Source organism: Vanessa cardui, chromosome 21 (genome assembly GCF_905220365.1).
Source record: "Vanessa cardui chromosome 21, ilVanCard2.1, whole genome shotgun sequence".
Lineage (NCBI taxonomy): Eukaryota > Metazoa > Arthropoda > Insecta > Lepidoptera > Nymphalidae > Vanessa > Vanessa cardui.
The window spans coordinates 1,933,544-1,951,550 of record NC_061143.1 but is presented as its reverse complement, the minus strand read 5'-3'; the positions used below and the strand labels follow the sequence as shown (position 1 = coordinate 1,951,550).

Below are 18,007 nucleotides of genomic sequence, written 5' to 3'. Positions count from 1 at the left end.
CAAACCACTAAGTGCATGCATTTTAAAACTATAATATCTTCGGAAATATTCATTTAAATTACATGCTGTAAACGGCCATATTCTATCTATATCTATCTATATTAAATGCACAATGTAATGTACGTATAAATAAACCTCTGAAATTATCCCTTCTCTATTGTATTGTACATATTTTATAATGTACATATAAACCTTCCTTTTGAATCAATCTATTTATTAAAAAAACCGCATCACAATCCGTTGTGTAAGTTTAAAGATCTAAGCATAGATAAGGAGAGATAGCAGTAAGCGCATTTGTTTTATACTATGTAGTGATTTGAAGATAAATATAAATAAAATACATATGTTATTTAAGAATCAACATTTATTTAAAGATATCATAGAATTTACATTAAATTTATTATATATTAACTATTATATAAGTGGAAGATCAATGGAATTAATTAAATATAATCCACACGATAATCATACAGTATTTTGTTAAACTAATCGCTAAATATTGATACAAAAGAATGAGTTAGATATGTTCTATTAATTGTTTAATTTCGTCTTCATATCGATACAAATATTTTTAATATTAAAACACAAATAATATTTAAAAAAATATTGAACTTAAGACTCCAATATAAACGGTTCAATAATAAGTCATTTCATATTTTTTTCATTCCTTCCATTGACCTTCCAATCGTTTTACAATATATAATGATATGGAAGAATTCGTCTATATTCCCTTATAATTAAATTCATTGGCAATCATTGAAATTTACAATGTATGGTATATTTACAATCGACGTTCCGAGCTTGTGTGTTATCTCTGCGGCATCTGAAATAGAAAGTATGAATCAGTACATTAAAAATAACAACAACAACAGCCTGTAAATTTTCCACTGCTGGGCTAAGGCCTCCTCTTAATTTGAGGATAAGGTTTGGAACATTTTCTACCGCTGTTCCAATGCGGGTTTGTGGAATACACATGTGGTAAATTTTCTATGAAATAAGACTCATGCTGGTTTGCTCAGGATGTTTTCCTTCACCGACGAGTACGAGATTAATTATAAACACTATTTAAACACATGAATATTCAGTAGTGCTTCTTGGGTTTGAGCCCGCAATCATCGGTTAAGATACATGCGTTCTATCCACTGGGCCATCTCGGCATCTACCACAGATGACATCACCATAATATAATGAAGTTATTGTTCTGCGATATAGAATGTCTTAGAATATAATTGTCGTTGGGAATAAAATTTCAACAAAAAAGTTATCTTCATTTTAAAATGAAAATAACGACGAAAAATCGCTGGAATATTTTGTATTCGAGGTATTTTTCAATCAAATGAAATTTAATTTCGGTTCTACCTTGTCTGCTGATAATAGTAAAATAATAAATGACACAACAAAAAATAAACAATGTTACGTTTTTGTATTGATCTAATTGCCAATGAAGGCGCGCCCCTCCACGGTTAATTATCATAGTGCATTTGTGTGACACATATACACACGATTTCTTAGTGTGTGAAATGGCTAACGGAGAGTGTGTGTGTGTGTGTGTGTGTGTGTGTGTGTGTGTGTGTGTGTGGGCGTGCGTGTGTTTGTGTGTGTGTGTGTGTGTGTGTGTGTGTGTGTGGTGTGTGTGTGTGCATGCGTGCGTGTCTTCGTGAGCGAACAGATCTATAGTGTCGTGTATGGAACTCTTCATAAAAACCGAATTATTTGTAGTCGTGTATTTATTGATAAATCTATACATATAATAAAATTGGTGTGTCTGTTTGTAATGTAAAAATATCCCTTTTTCAACCAATGCATATGTATTTATACGCGGTACATATACCAATATTTTTTACAATTTTCATCTGTCTGTATGGCTGTTTGTTTCGGTTATTCTTTAGACCGATTTTGACGGGTCTTTCACTGGCAGATAACTGATATTATAGGGAGTAACTTATTCTGCAATATTTATTTTTAGTCAAATTCAATGGCGTACAAGATCGCGGGTACAACTTGTTTATAATATTAAAACATAGATTAATTTAAGATAATTTCAATTGCATTGATAACATCACATCGATATTTATTTTGTATTCAAAGTGAAGTGTATTATGAAATCGAATCAACTATTTTTTGTTAAATTCCATACAAGCTTTTATTTTACGTTTTAGTGAGTACGTGAATATTGCACCTGAATATTGAAGCAAGCTAACCGATTATTTTTTTTTCGTATTTCATGTTATCTATAATACAACAGTATTGTTTCATTTATTTACACGGATTAAGACGAAGCTGAGATGGCCCAGTGGTTAGAACGCGTGCATCTTAACTGATGATTGCGGGTTCAAACCCAGGCAAGCACCACTATATATATATATGTGCTTAATTTGTGTTTATAATTCATCTCGTGCTCGGCGGTGTAGGAAAACATCATGAGGAAACCTGTATGTGTTTAATTTCATCGAAATTCTGCCACTTGTGCATTCCACTAACCCGCATTGGAACAGCGTGGTGGAATATGTTCCAAACCCTATCCTTAATGGAAGAGGAGGCCATTAGTCCAGCAGTGGGAAATTTACAGGCTGTTACTTTACACGCATTAAAACATGTTTTTAATAAACAAAGTTAGTTCGAAAATTCTAGGAAATTAATATGATGAATAATGTCAGAAGGGCTAATATCGTGAACTAATTACGTAATACAAAATTTCATAGTATGCAAGCAACATTATTCCTGATTTCTTCAAGGGACAAATTGTATTGATATTATTTTTTTATTAATGTGAGTTGCCAGCTATATAATTCATAAGATGATACTTTTAGAATTTTAAATATAAATTATATGGTAACAACTGTTAATAGTACAAAAATTCAAGAAATATAATATAATGAGTATTGCTATACATGTAATATTTTAATAAAACTAACTGGCAACACTCTTTTCAAAATAAATAAAGAAAAAATATATGTTAGGCCATAAAGAGAAAACATATTATAAATAATTATTTTGTAATTAATCACCTTAATGAACATTAATGTATAGATAATCTAAGGCCTAAGAGTATAGAACTTCTCCTACCTAATTGAAATTGATTGAATAAATGATACAAACATAATTATTGTAATCATTAATATGTTTGAGCTCTGTTATAAATAAAGTTTATTATTATTATTAATAACTAGCAGTGCCCGCGCGCCCCCCCTAAGTTACTCCTTATTATATCAGTTATATGCCAATGAAAGTCCCGTCAAAATCGGTCCAGCCGTTTCAGATTAGCCGGGACAAACAGACAGACAGACCGACAAAAATTGTAAAAAGTGTTATATTGGTATATGTATCGTGTATAAATAAATATGCAATGAATAAAAAAGGGCTATTTTAATATTAAAAAGAGACACTCCAATTTTATTATCTGTATAGATGTTAAAGTAACTCTGTCTCTCTGCGCTCTTTCACGTCCAAACCACTAAACCGAATTTGATGAAATTCGGTAAGAAGCAAATTTAAACTCCAATAAAGGACTAGTTTAACGACCTCCGTGGTCGAGTGGTGTGTACACCGGTTTTCATGGGTACGCCACTCCGAGGTCCCGGGTTCGATTCCCGGCTGAGTCGAAGTAGATTATCATTAATTTTCTATGTTGTCTTGGGTCAGGGTGTTTGTGGTATCATCGTTACTTCTGATTTTCATAACACAAGTTCTTTAGCTACTTACATTGGGATCAGAGTAATGTATGTGATGTTGTCTCAAATTTATTTATTATTATTATTATAGGCTACTTCTTTTGCCTAACACATGACAACCAAAACCTAACGACTAGGCGACTGCTAGGTACCCATACGTCAAATATTCTGGCTACAACCACCCTGAGAGTCGAGCGGTTGGAATCGCGCCACAAGACCGACTTCAATTCCTTTGTGGCGAAAGTGCAACCGATTTACAACCGACTGGTATGCGAGTGGAATTTTAGCTGGAAGCCAGTGTTCCGGTGACCCCGAGGTCGGCTACCGGACGCCGTGTCACATGACATCGGACAATTCGTGTAAATTAGTATTAAGAGCTTATTATTTACTAGCGGCCCTGGGCTTCGCATATGTAGAATGCTGATACTAAATATATTACAGACTATTATTGTTTCTTTGATATATTGTCCATGTTTTATATTCGCTTGGTGGTAGGGCTTTGTGCAAGCCCGTCTGGGTAAGTACCACCCACTCATCAGTTATTCTACCGCCAAATAACAGTACTCAGTATTGTTGGGTTCCGGTCTGAAGGGTGAGTGAGCCAGTGTAATTACAGGCACAAGGGACATAACATCTCAGTTCCCAATGTTGGTGCCACAATGACGATCTAAGGAATAGTTAATATTTCTTACAGCGTCATTGTCTATGGGTGATGGTGACCACTTACTATCAGGTGGCCCATATGCTTGTCCGCAAAACTATACCATAAAAAAATACAAATACTTTCCTCTCGAATCACTCTATCTATTGAAAAAAACAGCATCAAAATCAGTTGTGAAATTTTGGAGATGTATACATTCATAAGGGCAGACAGCGATAAGAGACTTGGTATTATATTATGTTCTGACAAGCGGCACATCCCGGCTTCGCACGGGATTCGCACATAAGATTTCTTTATATGTTCTCACCTATATATTTATGCAGTACCACAGTATCTATTCATAATTACAATGTTATAGTACGACACAACTTAGATGTCGCATCGGCAAAATTCGTAAAACCGGTCACATCCGAATTGAGTACGCCATCCCAATATCGAATATCGTCGCATGGCGCGATAGGGAGCTATTTCTATTGGTTTTGTAAATCAGCGGTATCGTTTTTTTTTATTTGCCGATGCTTCATCTAAGTTGTGTCGTATTATATTTAAGTTTTAGTAAGGATCCCTAGTCTATTCTAGCAATAGCTACAGCCAATGTCACTCAAGATAAATGTAGCTTTCCAATGGCGAAAGTATTTTTGAAATCAGTATAGTAGTTTTTGAGTTAATTCCTTACATATACATATGCAAAAATACAAATATTTTCTCTTTATAATAGTAGTATAGATATATAGTTTTTGGCGTGGCTTCGCTTACGTTTTAGGGGTTGATTGGTACCGTATGTCCTTCCTTGCACATTAAACTTCCTAATTTCATAAATATGGTTGTGGTTCGTCGTGAAAACCAATAGTCACACAGACAGACAGAGTTACTTTCGCATTTATTATATTTGTATTGTTGTCGAGCCGAGATGGCCCAGTGGTTAGAGCGCGTGCATCTTAACCGATTATTTCGGGTTCAAACCCAGGCAAGCACCACTATACATATGTGCTTAATTTGTCTTTATAATTCATCTCGTGCTCGGCGGTGAAGGAAAACATCGTGAGGAAACCTGCATGTGACTAATTTCATTGAATTTATGCCACATGTGCATTCCACCAACCCACATTAGAACAGCGTGGTGGAATATGTTCCAAGGCCTCTCCTTAATGGGAGAGGAGGCCATTAGCCCAACATTGGCAAATTTACAGGCTGTTACTTTACTTTACTGTATTGTTGTCCTTTAAATTTAAATAACTCAATTCCCAATAAAACAGTAATAATTGATTCAGATTATATTAACGTAAATTGTCCTCTACTTTACTTCGACAGAGTAAAAACGCGGAGTCAGTCTGCTTGCGTTAATATGCTACGGACAGACCATTGCGTATATTTAATAGAGATTTGACCAGACTTGTAACAAACTAGATGAAATTAATTTTTAGTTTGCCAGGTATACTTTGCGAACTATAACTTGTGACAAAGTTTATGCAACTGGAATTGAGGTACTTAGAATTTGATATAGTAATTAGTAATTTATTAGTATAACCATACCATATCATCTTCAGAAGACGGATGGGGGTGGGACTTGGTGGGCTGACTCGGTGCCTCCTTGATGGTGTAGGTTTTGTTGTCACTGGATTCCAATACCACGCGTGGTGGTTCACTCTCTAAACAACATAATATACATTTATTATATACTATATTTTAATATTTGATACGAACCCTTACTAATTAATCTTAAGACTAAATTTTCTATTAAAAAAAAGACAAATTTTACTTTATTCTAGGAGGCTTTTAAGAGCGCTCTGTAATCGTAATTGTACATTTTATTTAAATGAATTAATCACCGGTTCGGAATGTAGATTCTACCGAGAAGAATCGGTAAGAACCGGCAAGAACCTCATAGTTACTCTCTTTTACATTAGTATGTTATAGTATTCATATATATAATATAGTATCCTATATACTGCATGGGAGAACAAAATCAACCTGGGAATCGAACCTAGAACCTTAAGCACGCTAGCTCTCGTAGCTACAAGACTAACAACTAATCACATAAAGGTATACCTCCACAGTTAAACAAAGAATATATACATACATAATATAGGTACAGAGAAAAAAAAATGTGACTGCGATTACAAATCAACAGCTACCTTTTGGAGAGAGAAGTAACTCAAACATTAAATCAACTGCAACATAGTTTTATGTCATATTTCATAGTACGTCGTGTGGTATTACTTTGGGGTAATGCTGCAGATATTGAATCAGTTTTCATTTCACAAAAGAGAGCTGTCCGGTCTATTAATCTCGGAGATAGAAACTCCCTCTGGAATGCGTCTAATAGAGCAGGAATGCTCACAGTTGCGTCACAATATACTTATAACAATATTGTTTATATTCTCACTAACATTGATCACATGCTTTTTTAATTTTCAGTAATTTTATTAAGCGTTGATACGGTAATTTGATTACAAATTTGTTTTAACCCTTATGTGAATGACAAATAAAACACCTTTAACAGAGTGACGAGGTACCCGGGTACCTTCATACAGTTTATACGTAATGTAAACGATCAGGATCGGCTTTTGTGTCACACATACTTTAAATATTATTATTTTAGCTAATCTAAACAATTGACAATTTGTGGCGATTAAAGCGGAGGTGAGGTGGAGTGCGGTACGTGGTTGTCGGCGTACAAGAAACACTGGATCCATTCAATGCATCGTACTTGAAATTTGACTGTATACTTTTGTTTCTATTGAACGAGTATATTTATAATTTGTGAGTTTATAATATATCATTATGAATAATGGAGCTCTTGCTTAGTTTACAGGTACTCACAAGTTATCACTTCTCAATAAAGATCTCATGTTCAAAGATAGAATTCCAATGAATTGCTTTATTAGCAGAATCTTCTAGTGACGAGTATATATGTATGATAATAAACATGATCATATACCTTAGGTTGAAGTGGGTAGACTTGAAATTTCAGATGTGAAACCAGAAATTGAAGTCGAAAATGATTCCTACAATTCCAATGCGAGTTTTGAAGGGGAATCGCTTGAAAATATTCCTAATTCAAAGATGGATCGAGGTGGTACTCTGAACTACTTCCAAAAATACAAACTGGTAATAGAAATATATTTGGTCAACAGGGCAACTCCATAGATCTAATAAAGAGCATTTGTAATAAAGAGCTTACCATTTTTTCGGGCTGCGATGTTCAATGATAGATTCAATATGCAGCTTAGCTTTAGGGTACGCTTCGTATGATTTCATAATGACGTAACGCACCCTAAATATTTGTTATCTGATAAACCTGCTATACAAGATATTAGGACATGTTCATTTCAAATTTGAAAAAATCTATAAGAAACGTGAATGTATTACCGCTGTCGAATAACTATATGGATATCGTGGGTGGAAACGCTTTACTCAATGCATGCCATCAACCTGAAAAGTATGGCATAAAAATATTTCTTGGGCTTGTAATTCAAATAATTCCTACCCACTAAATGGACAAATATATAGAAAGTCAAGTGATGGCATAAGGCACATTAATGTTGGAGAGTGTAGTGTATTAGATCTCATAGCTACCTCACAACACAAAGAGGTACCCGGGTACCTCGTCACTCGATAGTGAGTGCAAAATATGTTTTGGTGTCCAAGTATTGTAAATAGTAGACTTGGTCAAAACATTAAAAAAATTGTAATTTATAAAAAGTTAGAAGCTGTCACAAAGCCGCAGTTGCGTATAGCGCGTATATCATACTTTTTTTTTAATTTGAAAATGCCAAAGGTATCCGGGTACCTCGTCACTCACATAAGGGTTAAACATAAAAAATTACGCCTACATTTTCTGTTCGGAACTTAGGCATTCATAAATAAAATCCAATTCCTTTATTCGTTATAGAATCATCACATTTACTTATTGATAGTCAAACCAAGTACTACCATTAGTTTGGAAAAGAAAGAAGTACCAACGAAAGTAGCACTAGGTTTTCAATATAAAAAGAAATAGCCAGGAGGCGATCGTTTTATTCCCATACATATATTAGAAGCAACAGAAGAATTAATAACATTAAATGCTTAAATATGTACAAATATGAACTAAAACTAGTTACTGTATGAATCTTGACCGCGTGGAATGGTGGCAAGAATGCTAGCAGTATTTCTCCGTTGAATCGCAATTCCGATCCTCTGGGCAAAAAACGAACCAGCCCTCCTGTCACCAGTGCAGGCAATGAGGCCAGGTGTTATACTTTTGATGAAGATTTTTGCACCACTACTCCAAAGGCCTAGTGTTTCAACAGCAAATGGAACAGAAGTAACGGATAATATCTTGATTTCTTAAAATTTATGCCGCAATGATACTTACTACTGATTTAATCAAAGAGTTCCACCTGAAAGTTTAATTCTGTCCGAATTCTTTTAAATTCTAATTATAAACTGTTAAAGAAAGGAGTTTTTATATTATCTTTAAAACTACTACAATTAAGTAAGTTCCCGTTTTAATGTATCGGGTTTAGTTTTAAGTTGCTGTTGTTGATCATTAGAAGTTCGTAAAGTTTTAACTTTTCTCAGCAATATAAAATATTTACACAGCAGTATTCGATATCTTCATTCACTGGCAGATTCTGTATTTAGTGGTCAATAAAATAGATATAACTTCTTACTTCGGTCATGATGACAATTTTTAACAGAGACTATCAGACTAGGCCTTAAATTCCACACCATTCCTTCGAATCAAATCAAATCAAATCAAATCAAATCAATTTTATTCAAGTAAACTTCACAATGAAGCGTTTTTGAATCGTCAATAATCAAATACTACCACCGTTTCGGAAAGCAGCTTCTAGCGAGAAGAAACGGCAAGAAACTCGCATAGTTGCTCTTTTCAAATAAACACATTTACAATGCTGTTATTGACAGTAATTAGCGTCCTATGATGGAACCCGAGCCTAACTCCAGGCGTTTCTTTCTAAAAAGTACTCTTTTAATGAATAGTATGATTTATTTATTAATTTAGTCTTAATAATATTTTTAAATTTTGAAAATGGTAATTTGATTATATTTTCCGGTATCTTATTATATATGCGTATACCATTGCCCAAAAACGTTCTATTTACCGTATGCAAACGGAAACTGGGGGTTACAAGTTTATTCTTATTTCTTGTATTAATAGTATGTACATCAGCATTGATAGAATAATTTTTAATATTCTTTTGTATAAAGATTATATTATCATAAATATATTGTGAAACAGCCGTTAATACACCTATTTCTTTAAATTTTTCGCGTACTGATGTCCTGGAGCTAATATTGTAAATAGATCGGGTAGCTCTTTTCTGTAGAATAAAAACAACTTCAATCTCTGCTGCATTACCCCATAACAACATTCCATATGACATAATACTGTGAAAATTACTAAAATAAACTAGTCTAGCAGTACTTATGTCCGTAAGTTTTCTAATTATTTTTATTGCATAAATGGCACTACTTAGTTTTCTTGCCAGGGCATACAAATGGGTGCCCCACTGCAGTTTGGAGTCAAGGGTTATCACTAAAAAGACCGTCGACTCAACAAACTCAAGCCTTTCATTTTTCAAAGTTATTGCAGAAGGATTTGATTTGACATTTGGCAAGGAAAACAAAACACATTTAGTCTTTTTAGCATTTAGTACTAAATTATTTATGTCAAACCAACCAAGAACCCGCGACAGAGCACTGCTTACAACGTCATAGTTGTTTATTTTTCTATCAACTTTAAAAATGAGGGATGTATCATCTGCAAACAGTACAATATCGCAAGTATTTTTTACGAAATAAGGTAAATCATTTATATATATTAAGAACAAGAGAGGTCCCAAAATTGAACCCTGTGGTACACCCATTTGCGCCACAGCGCCATTTGATTTTGCACCATTAACCACAACCTTCAAAACTCTTTCACTAAGGTAGGAGGAAATTAATTTCAATGCAGGGCCCCTGATACCATAATATTTAAGCTTTTCTAGGAGAATATCATGCCTAACGCAATCGAAAGCTTTTGATAAATCACAAAAAACTCCAATAGCGTTTTGTGACTTTTCCCATGCATCATAAATGTGCTTAACAAATGCTACACCCGCATCAGCAGTCAAGCGACCCTTAGTAAAACCAAACTGTTGAGAATGCAATAGCTTATTCGAGTTAAAGTATAATAGCAATTGATTAAGCATGACTTTCTCAAAAATTTTACTTAATACTGGCAAAATAGAGATCGGTCTGTAATTGTTTGGATCATTTTTATCACCAGACTTAAATAATGGGATTACTTTACTTAATTTCAACATATCAGGAAAAATACCAGATTGTACACATTTATTAAAGATGATAGCTAAATAAGGAGCCAAGTCAACAATTACATTGTTAATAATTGTGACTGATAAATCCCATAGATCACTGGTTTTTTTCGCCCCAATTAATCCATAGGATATTACATCCATCAGGATCAAAAGGAGTTCAGGCGCATCTGCTGTGCTATTGGTTGTACCAAAATTCCAAAATATCAGAAACCGGACAATTTATGAGAATTTCTCTACTATATTATTCATATTGATGTAATTGCTCCGAAATAGGTCTTCAAATGAGGATATCGCTGTTAAATAAGTAGGTAATTATGAAGGAATTTAGATAATGTTCTAATTTGGAAAATCGTACCAAATTTGGATATTCCGAGATTGCCCAGTGGATAGAATGCGTGCATCTTAACTGAAGATTGTGGGTTCAAATTTACCATAAAATTTTTATGTCCTTAATCTGTGCTAACAAATAATCTATGCTCGGCTGTCAAGGAAAATATCAGGAGGAAACCTGCCAGCGTAGATTTTCAAGGAAAATATCAGGAGGAAACCTGCCAGCGTAGATTTTCAAGGAAAATATCAGGAGGAAACCTGCCAGCGTAAAATTTCAATGAAGTTCTGCTAAATGGAGCCGTGTGGTGGCAAAAACTCTAAAGTTTCTGTCCTAAGAGAAAGGATGTCTTAGCCAGATTCCTATTCTATTTTCCAATGACGGTAAATTCACATATTCTATCAGACTTGCTAATCTTCTTGCCATATTATGCCCTAGAAAAAGCTTTTAGTCTGTATATATTTATATCCGATAGAACTCTAATCCATTTACAACATAGATCCACTTTAATTTTACTTCTAAAGTTCCGATAACAACTTTGCCGACATTCAAAACGCTACGACACGCGAATCCATAATGAATAGCATTTATTTTTTTAGATTTAGACAAAGATTTACTTATCAGTTCGAGGTCAAACTTGTTTATTTTTGATCCTGATGATGAAATCACCGATGATAAATGACTTGACAACAGGAATTGTACTGAGTTTCTTGCTAGTTGTTCTCGAAAGAACATGCATCCAAATCCAATAACTTCACTTAAAATAGTCTGTCAAATGATCCAAAGTGCTTTTTTTTATTTAATTTACATCCACGGGCTCACAGTAGCCCGTGCCTTTTTTACATTTTGCATTAAAATTTTGTCGTTTTATATTATATATTTTTACTAATCATCAATCGTAATCATCAGTGGTCGTCTTCTTGGGAGACGTGGCCCGAGCTAATGATTTATTTTTTTTTTTATTTCATAATAATACATACATAATCTAACGTAAATAATAAATAGTATGTGCGGATTTCTTTTTACTACAATCCAAAGTGATTGTAAAAGCCTGCTTGATTAAAGTATATTTTAATTTGATTTGGTTATAGTTAAAATATGGTGGTAGGGCTTTGTGCAAGCCCGTCTGAGTAGGTACCACGCACTCATCAGTTATTCTACCGCCAAACAACAGTACTCAGTATTGTTGTGTTCCGGTTTAAATGGTGAGTGAGCCAGTGTAACTACAGGCACAAGGGACATAATGTCTTAGTTCTCAAGGTTAGTGCTGCATTGACGATTTAAGGAATAGTTAATATTTCTTACAGCGTCATTGTCTATGGGTAATGGTGGGTAACTTACCATAAAAAATATAGCATAACATATTACTCACCGGCTTTCGGGTTCAGTATATCAGGTTTTCTTTCCAATTTGTCTGATGCTGGATATGCGATCAGATATCTCCTGCCATTCGCGTCCACTTGAACCACACTCTGTGATGGACGCTTACTGCTCGTCGTCGTTTCGTTCCGCCTGTCACGAGAATCATGAATAAGATTTTTAATTCGTCTGGCAACATTTTAAATTTAATTCTATTATTGTATTTAGTAAAGTAAGAAGAGTAACTAATGTAATGTAAGAGCCTGTACAATCTACATTTCCCACTGCCGAGATAAGGTCTCCTCTACCATTAAGGAGAGGGTTTGGAACATATTCTACCACGCTGATCCAATGTGGGTTGGTGGAATGCACATATGGCAGAATTTCGATGAAATCAGACACATGCAAGTTGTTGTGCACGATGTTTTCCTTCACCGCCGAGCACGAGATGAATTATAAACACAAATTAAGCACATATATATAGTGGTGCTTGCCTGGGTTTGAACTCGCAATCATCGGTTAAGATGCATGTGTTCTAACCACTGGGACACCTCAGCTCCTATTATATATAATTGTATTTATTTTTTTAAATTTTAAGCGTACCGACAGATATTGCTCACGGCGTATCTCAAGGCAGTCCACCTACCCACGTACCCAAGACATATTTACTCCCTGTTTCTATTTACTTCCACTCTCATAATTTGATAGATCGGTAATTCCAATGGAAAGATTTTAGCTCTAGGAACTTTACTAGAACTCCCAAAGGGCTACTAATTGATGATTGTGAATTTTTCGTTAAAAAAACTGAATGTTTTTTATTCGCCTCGAGTATCCAGGGTCTCAGGATTTTCGGAATGGTATCCAATTATAATTAAACAATAAAATGAATATATATTGAATAAGTTTATTGTCCAAGATTTTATGTGCCCGTACTTATAATATTACAAATGTAAGTTGTGTCATTCATCATATTATATTCTACCGCCGAGCAAAGCTTCGAATTGTGTTTTGTTTGAAGGGTGAGTGAGCCAGTGTAAGTACAGGCAAAGAGGACATTAAATATTAGTTCTACAATAACGCATTAAAAAAATCGAGTTTTACTAATATCCATATGAGCGTGCAAAAAGCCCTACCAAGTAAATACTCTATTTAACTAGGCTCTTACAAATACATTGGAAGATGAAATTAAATTTAGAATGATAGTTGGTTCCAAATGTATATTAAATTGAAATGTAGATGTGTCTAGAAGAACGCGAAAGAATTTCATCAGTGAATCTTTTCCGACACTAAAATCACAATATGTTAATTAAACAGAACTTTCATATTTTTTCTTGCATGAAAATCAACATATGCTACCCACATATAAACTCATTAATATTATTTTTATAGATTTACAAGTTAAATAATTAATAATCAAAATTTTAGGAACTTGCTGAATATCTTTATATCGATGTGTCAAGATGAAAAAATGACGTCATCAGATACTTTACTCAAATCGTTGTATAGAGCTATTACCTCACAAGGAACAGACCTCTCCCTTCCCATGCCTCCCTCAAATTATCAGCGTTCATTAGTATGGGTGTCGCTTGCGCTTACAAATGTCTTAGTGTGCGTGAGATGACTAATGTAAGAACCAATACAGCAACAGAAAAGTACAGTTGAGATAAGAAAAGGTTCGTCACTTTAAGATCTATTTTCGTGTGCTCAGTATGAACGATAATCTGCTTACTATAACATCGAGAATGACATATTGCGTCGCGATGATTTGATGTACAGATTCAAAAGGTACTAAGAGTTTGAGACTTGATAAAGGAATTAATTTGAAAACTGACGAAAGTTTTCTTACTCTGACTGTACAAATTTGATTATATTTATTTATATATTTTAAATATAAAGGATATTAATTTGTCGACCTCTAGGTCGTGTGGTATGTACACCGGTTTTCATGGGTACGCCACTTCGAGGTTCGATCAGCCGAGTAGATGTAGAAAATGTTCAAACGTTTTCTATGTTGTCTTGGGTCTGTTTGTGATACCGTCGTTACTTCTGATTTCCCATAACACAAGTGCTTTAGCTACTCACATTGGGATCAGAGTACTGTATATGATGTTTTCCAATACTTATTTATTTATAACATGCTAATCGTAACATATTTACCCTTATGTCCGATGGTTTAGTAGTTGTTTTAATATAGAATATGATAAAATGACTGTTGTAAATGATAAATCAATACAACATTTGGAGGATTTCAAATCAGTAGCGTAAGTAACGATACTTTTGATTTTCCATAACACAAGTGCTTTAGCTACTCACAATGGGATCAAAGTAATGTATGTGATGTCGTCCAATATTTATTATTAATTTCTGTTGGCTTAGTATTAAATATATGCAAAATATTTTATAATCAGTGCTTGGGAAGCTTGTAATTTCCTATTTTTGTGTTGTGTTCGTTGAACGTCAAGTGCAGGTAACGAACTCAATTTTAAACAACTCGATAAATGAGAAGTGCCTTTCCTTTCTGTGTATTGCCATATAAATGAAACCTATTTACCAGCTTAATAATACCAGTTTTATAAAATAAATTATTATATCAAATCCAGGTTCACAGTTTTATTTACTAAAAAGGTAACTTTATACAGGTAATACAGGTAAGTAAGATAAGACGAAATAAAGAAAAGAATGATCATGGGACATGCAGTAGGAACGAATATGCTTTTGCTATATTTTATGTATTAACTAGCAGCCTCCCCGGCCTTGCACGGGTTGACATGAGTTTGTTTTATTATAATTTTAGGAGGAGGAGGCCTTAGCCTATTAGTGGGAAATTTATATGTATAAAAAAGCAACTTTGTTTTTAAAGTTAAAGTTAAAATCTACTTCCAAATCGTTCATCATTAATTCCTTTAAATCATAACATGATAAAATGGATGCAATTCACAAAAATAAAGGTCATTTGATTCGAAAAATTGACGGACATTTTATACGAATGTAAATAAATGCTATATCAGCACAGATTGTTCGGTTACGAAAACAAAAATATTAAGGCATTTCACACATGCGAAACGCCGTTATGTTTCAGGATACACGTAACATACACACATACGCAAGTTACGACAATCACATACTCGTGTGGACAAATATTAGTCCTTTACGGAATCGAACTGTTTACACGGTGAAGTGTACTGCATCTAACGTCTATTGCTAAATGTAGTCTTTTCTCAGCTATTCAGCCTTAGTATATCTATAATGCCGTTATCTACCTAAATCCAGTTATGAGCTATGAGCAAATACGCGGAAAAAATGTAAAATGTATCGATAATAAGACCATCATAATATTTCCAAGACTAATCAAGATATCTAAAAATGGCAACTATATTTCGATAGATATATGATATATAACTTTTGATCGAAAATATATAACGGAGAACCGGCAAGATTCTTTGGTTAAGGGTCATCATCTTCGACATACGCATTCAGGGAATAATACAACAAAACTATAGCTGGATTCGTATATGGGTTTGTTACAATATTTTATAAGTCATGACACCATCCGTCATCCTTCTTATATATCTTATATATGCAATCAAAAGTTGGAAGTTGGAAATGGATCAGATATCAGTTAACGGCTTTTATTATTCCAATAGTTTATTATTCCATGGCTGTATGATGAATTAGAAAGATAAACAAGAGTTCCTTTTTATGGACCAAATGGGCCAACCGGTCCTAATTAAATAACAGCTATTTAAATAAATACAAAATATTTTATTCAATTTAAAAGCATTACACTTACTTTTCTAAATATCACTGATGACTTGGTGAAGAATATAACGTAATCTAAGAAAAATCGATGGAAGTAGTAGGCTTTACGCAAGCCTATCTGGGAAGATGCTTCCATTTAGTACATATTCCACAGCCAAACAGGAATATTCAATATTCGTTTATTTATATTACTTGTGTTCTGATTTGGACGACCACTAAGTAATCACCGTGTGGAATAAGTTTTCGCTTTTTTATGGTATAGGTTGTCGGACGAGCATATGGGCCACCTGATGGTAAGTGGTGATCATCACCCATAGACAATGACGCTGTAAGAAATATGAACTATTCCTTACATCGTCAATGTGCCACCAACCTTGGGAACAAAGATGTTATGTCCCTTGTGCCTGTAGTTACACTGGCTCACTCACCATTCCGGAACACAACAATAATGAGTGTTATTTGGTGATAGAATAACAGATGAGTGGGTGATACCTACCCAGACGGGCTTCCACAAGACCCTGCCACCAAGTAAAAAGTAAGGTAAGTAGTTTCGTATTTTCTTTTGAGGTTTGGATCATATTCCACCTATCTGCTTATGTGGTTGATTCACACCTCACAAATGCGAATATGGTCCTGCCTAGCAGATGAATTATAAATTCTTATTCGCAATCATCGGTAAAGATTTACGTGGTCTAACCATTGGTCTTAATCGGTACAAATGGTTTTCAATTTATTTAAATGCTTTAATGATCGAGATCGTACGAGTCGAGATGGCCCAGTGGTTAGAACGCGTGCATCTTAACCGATGATTGCGGGTTCAAACCCATACAAGTACCGCTGATTCGTGTGCTTAATTTGTCTTTATAACTCATCTCGTACTCAGCGGTGAAGGAAAACATCGTTAGGAAACCTGCATGTGACAAATTTCATAGAAATTCTGCCAGATGTGTTTTCCAAGAACTCTCATTGGAATAGCGTGGTGGAATATGTTCCAAACCTTCTCCTCAAAAGGAGAGGAGGCCTTTAGCCCAGCATTGGGAATTTACAGGCTGTTGTTGTTTAATGATAGGATTTGAATAAAGAACAGACTTAATGTCCGAAGGCTTTGTCTAAAAGTAATTTTTTACCTACTTTTACCATTACCTAACCCCTAAAACTCGAACAAGGTCGCAGGCAATAATTAATAGATATGGAAATTAACCATTACAAAAGCTTTACTTGCATGTGAATTTAAAAATCTTAAAATATACTTTATTACCTACATAGTATCATTAAGAAATTTAATAATGTGGTTCTATAATTATTAAAAGATATTTAGTATATTTTTTCAGTGAGCGCCAATCAAACGAATTTTCAAATTAATTAATTTATTGTAACGAATTCTCTCAAGTCCATTTTAAAGTTATTGAATAGGGCAAGTAATTTAATGGTAATTCATTTTAAATATTCGGTAAGCAATTAAATATCAAATGTTATTTTGATAGCATAATTTAAAGGTATAGGAAATTTGTTTTCGCCCATTGGTTCACTCGCATGTTAAGTTAGATCTGTTGTAAGTTTTAGTTATAAGAAAAGCATACTTTTTTTTAGAATAGGTTAGAGGACGAGCATATGGGCCACCTAATGGTACGTTGTCACCATCACTCATAGACAATGACGCTGTAAGAAATATTAACTATTACTTACATCATGTTGTCTTAAATTATCGCGATTACACATTGAAATAAAAAGAGTTAAAACGCGTCTACCCGTGACCACGAACGCTGTAAAGTGCTCGAAACGTCGGGATGCCAAAAATAATTAATATACGCGATTCAAATCCGTTTTAACTAGTTTTATTCCTTACATCGTCAATGCGCCACCAACCTTGGGAACTGAGATGCTATGTGCCTGTAATTAC

General features: G+C 34.2%; 1 protein-coding gene across 1 annotated transcript in view; it reads right to left on the bottom strand.

Annotated features, from left to right (window-relative positions):
• Positions 1-461: 461 nt before the first annotated feature.
• LOC124538753 (hemicentin-2-like) overlaps positions 462-18,007 on the bottom strand; it is a 225,165-nt gene continuing 207,619 nt past the window's right edge. Inside the window, exons 16-18 of the mRNA XM_047115935.1 lie at positions 12,362-12,501; positions 5,866-5,981; positions 462-823 (exon numbers count right to left, since the gene is read on the bottom strand). Coding sequence (XP_046971891.1) covers positions 809-823; positions 5,866-5,981; positions 12,362-12,501 — 271 coding nt within the window. The 3' untranslated portion in view covers positions 462-808. The remainder of the gene's footprint in view (positions 824-5,865; positions 5,982-12,361; positions 12,502-18,007) is intronic.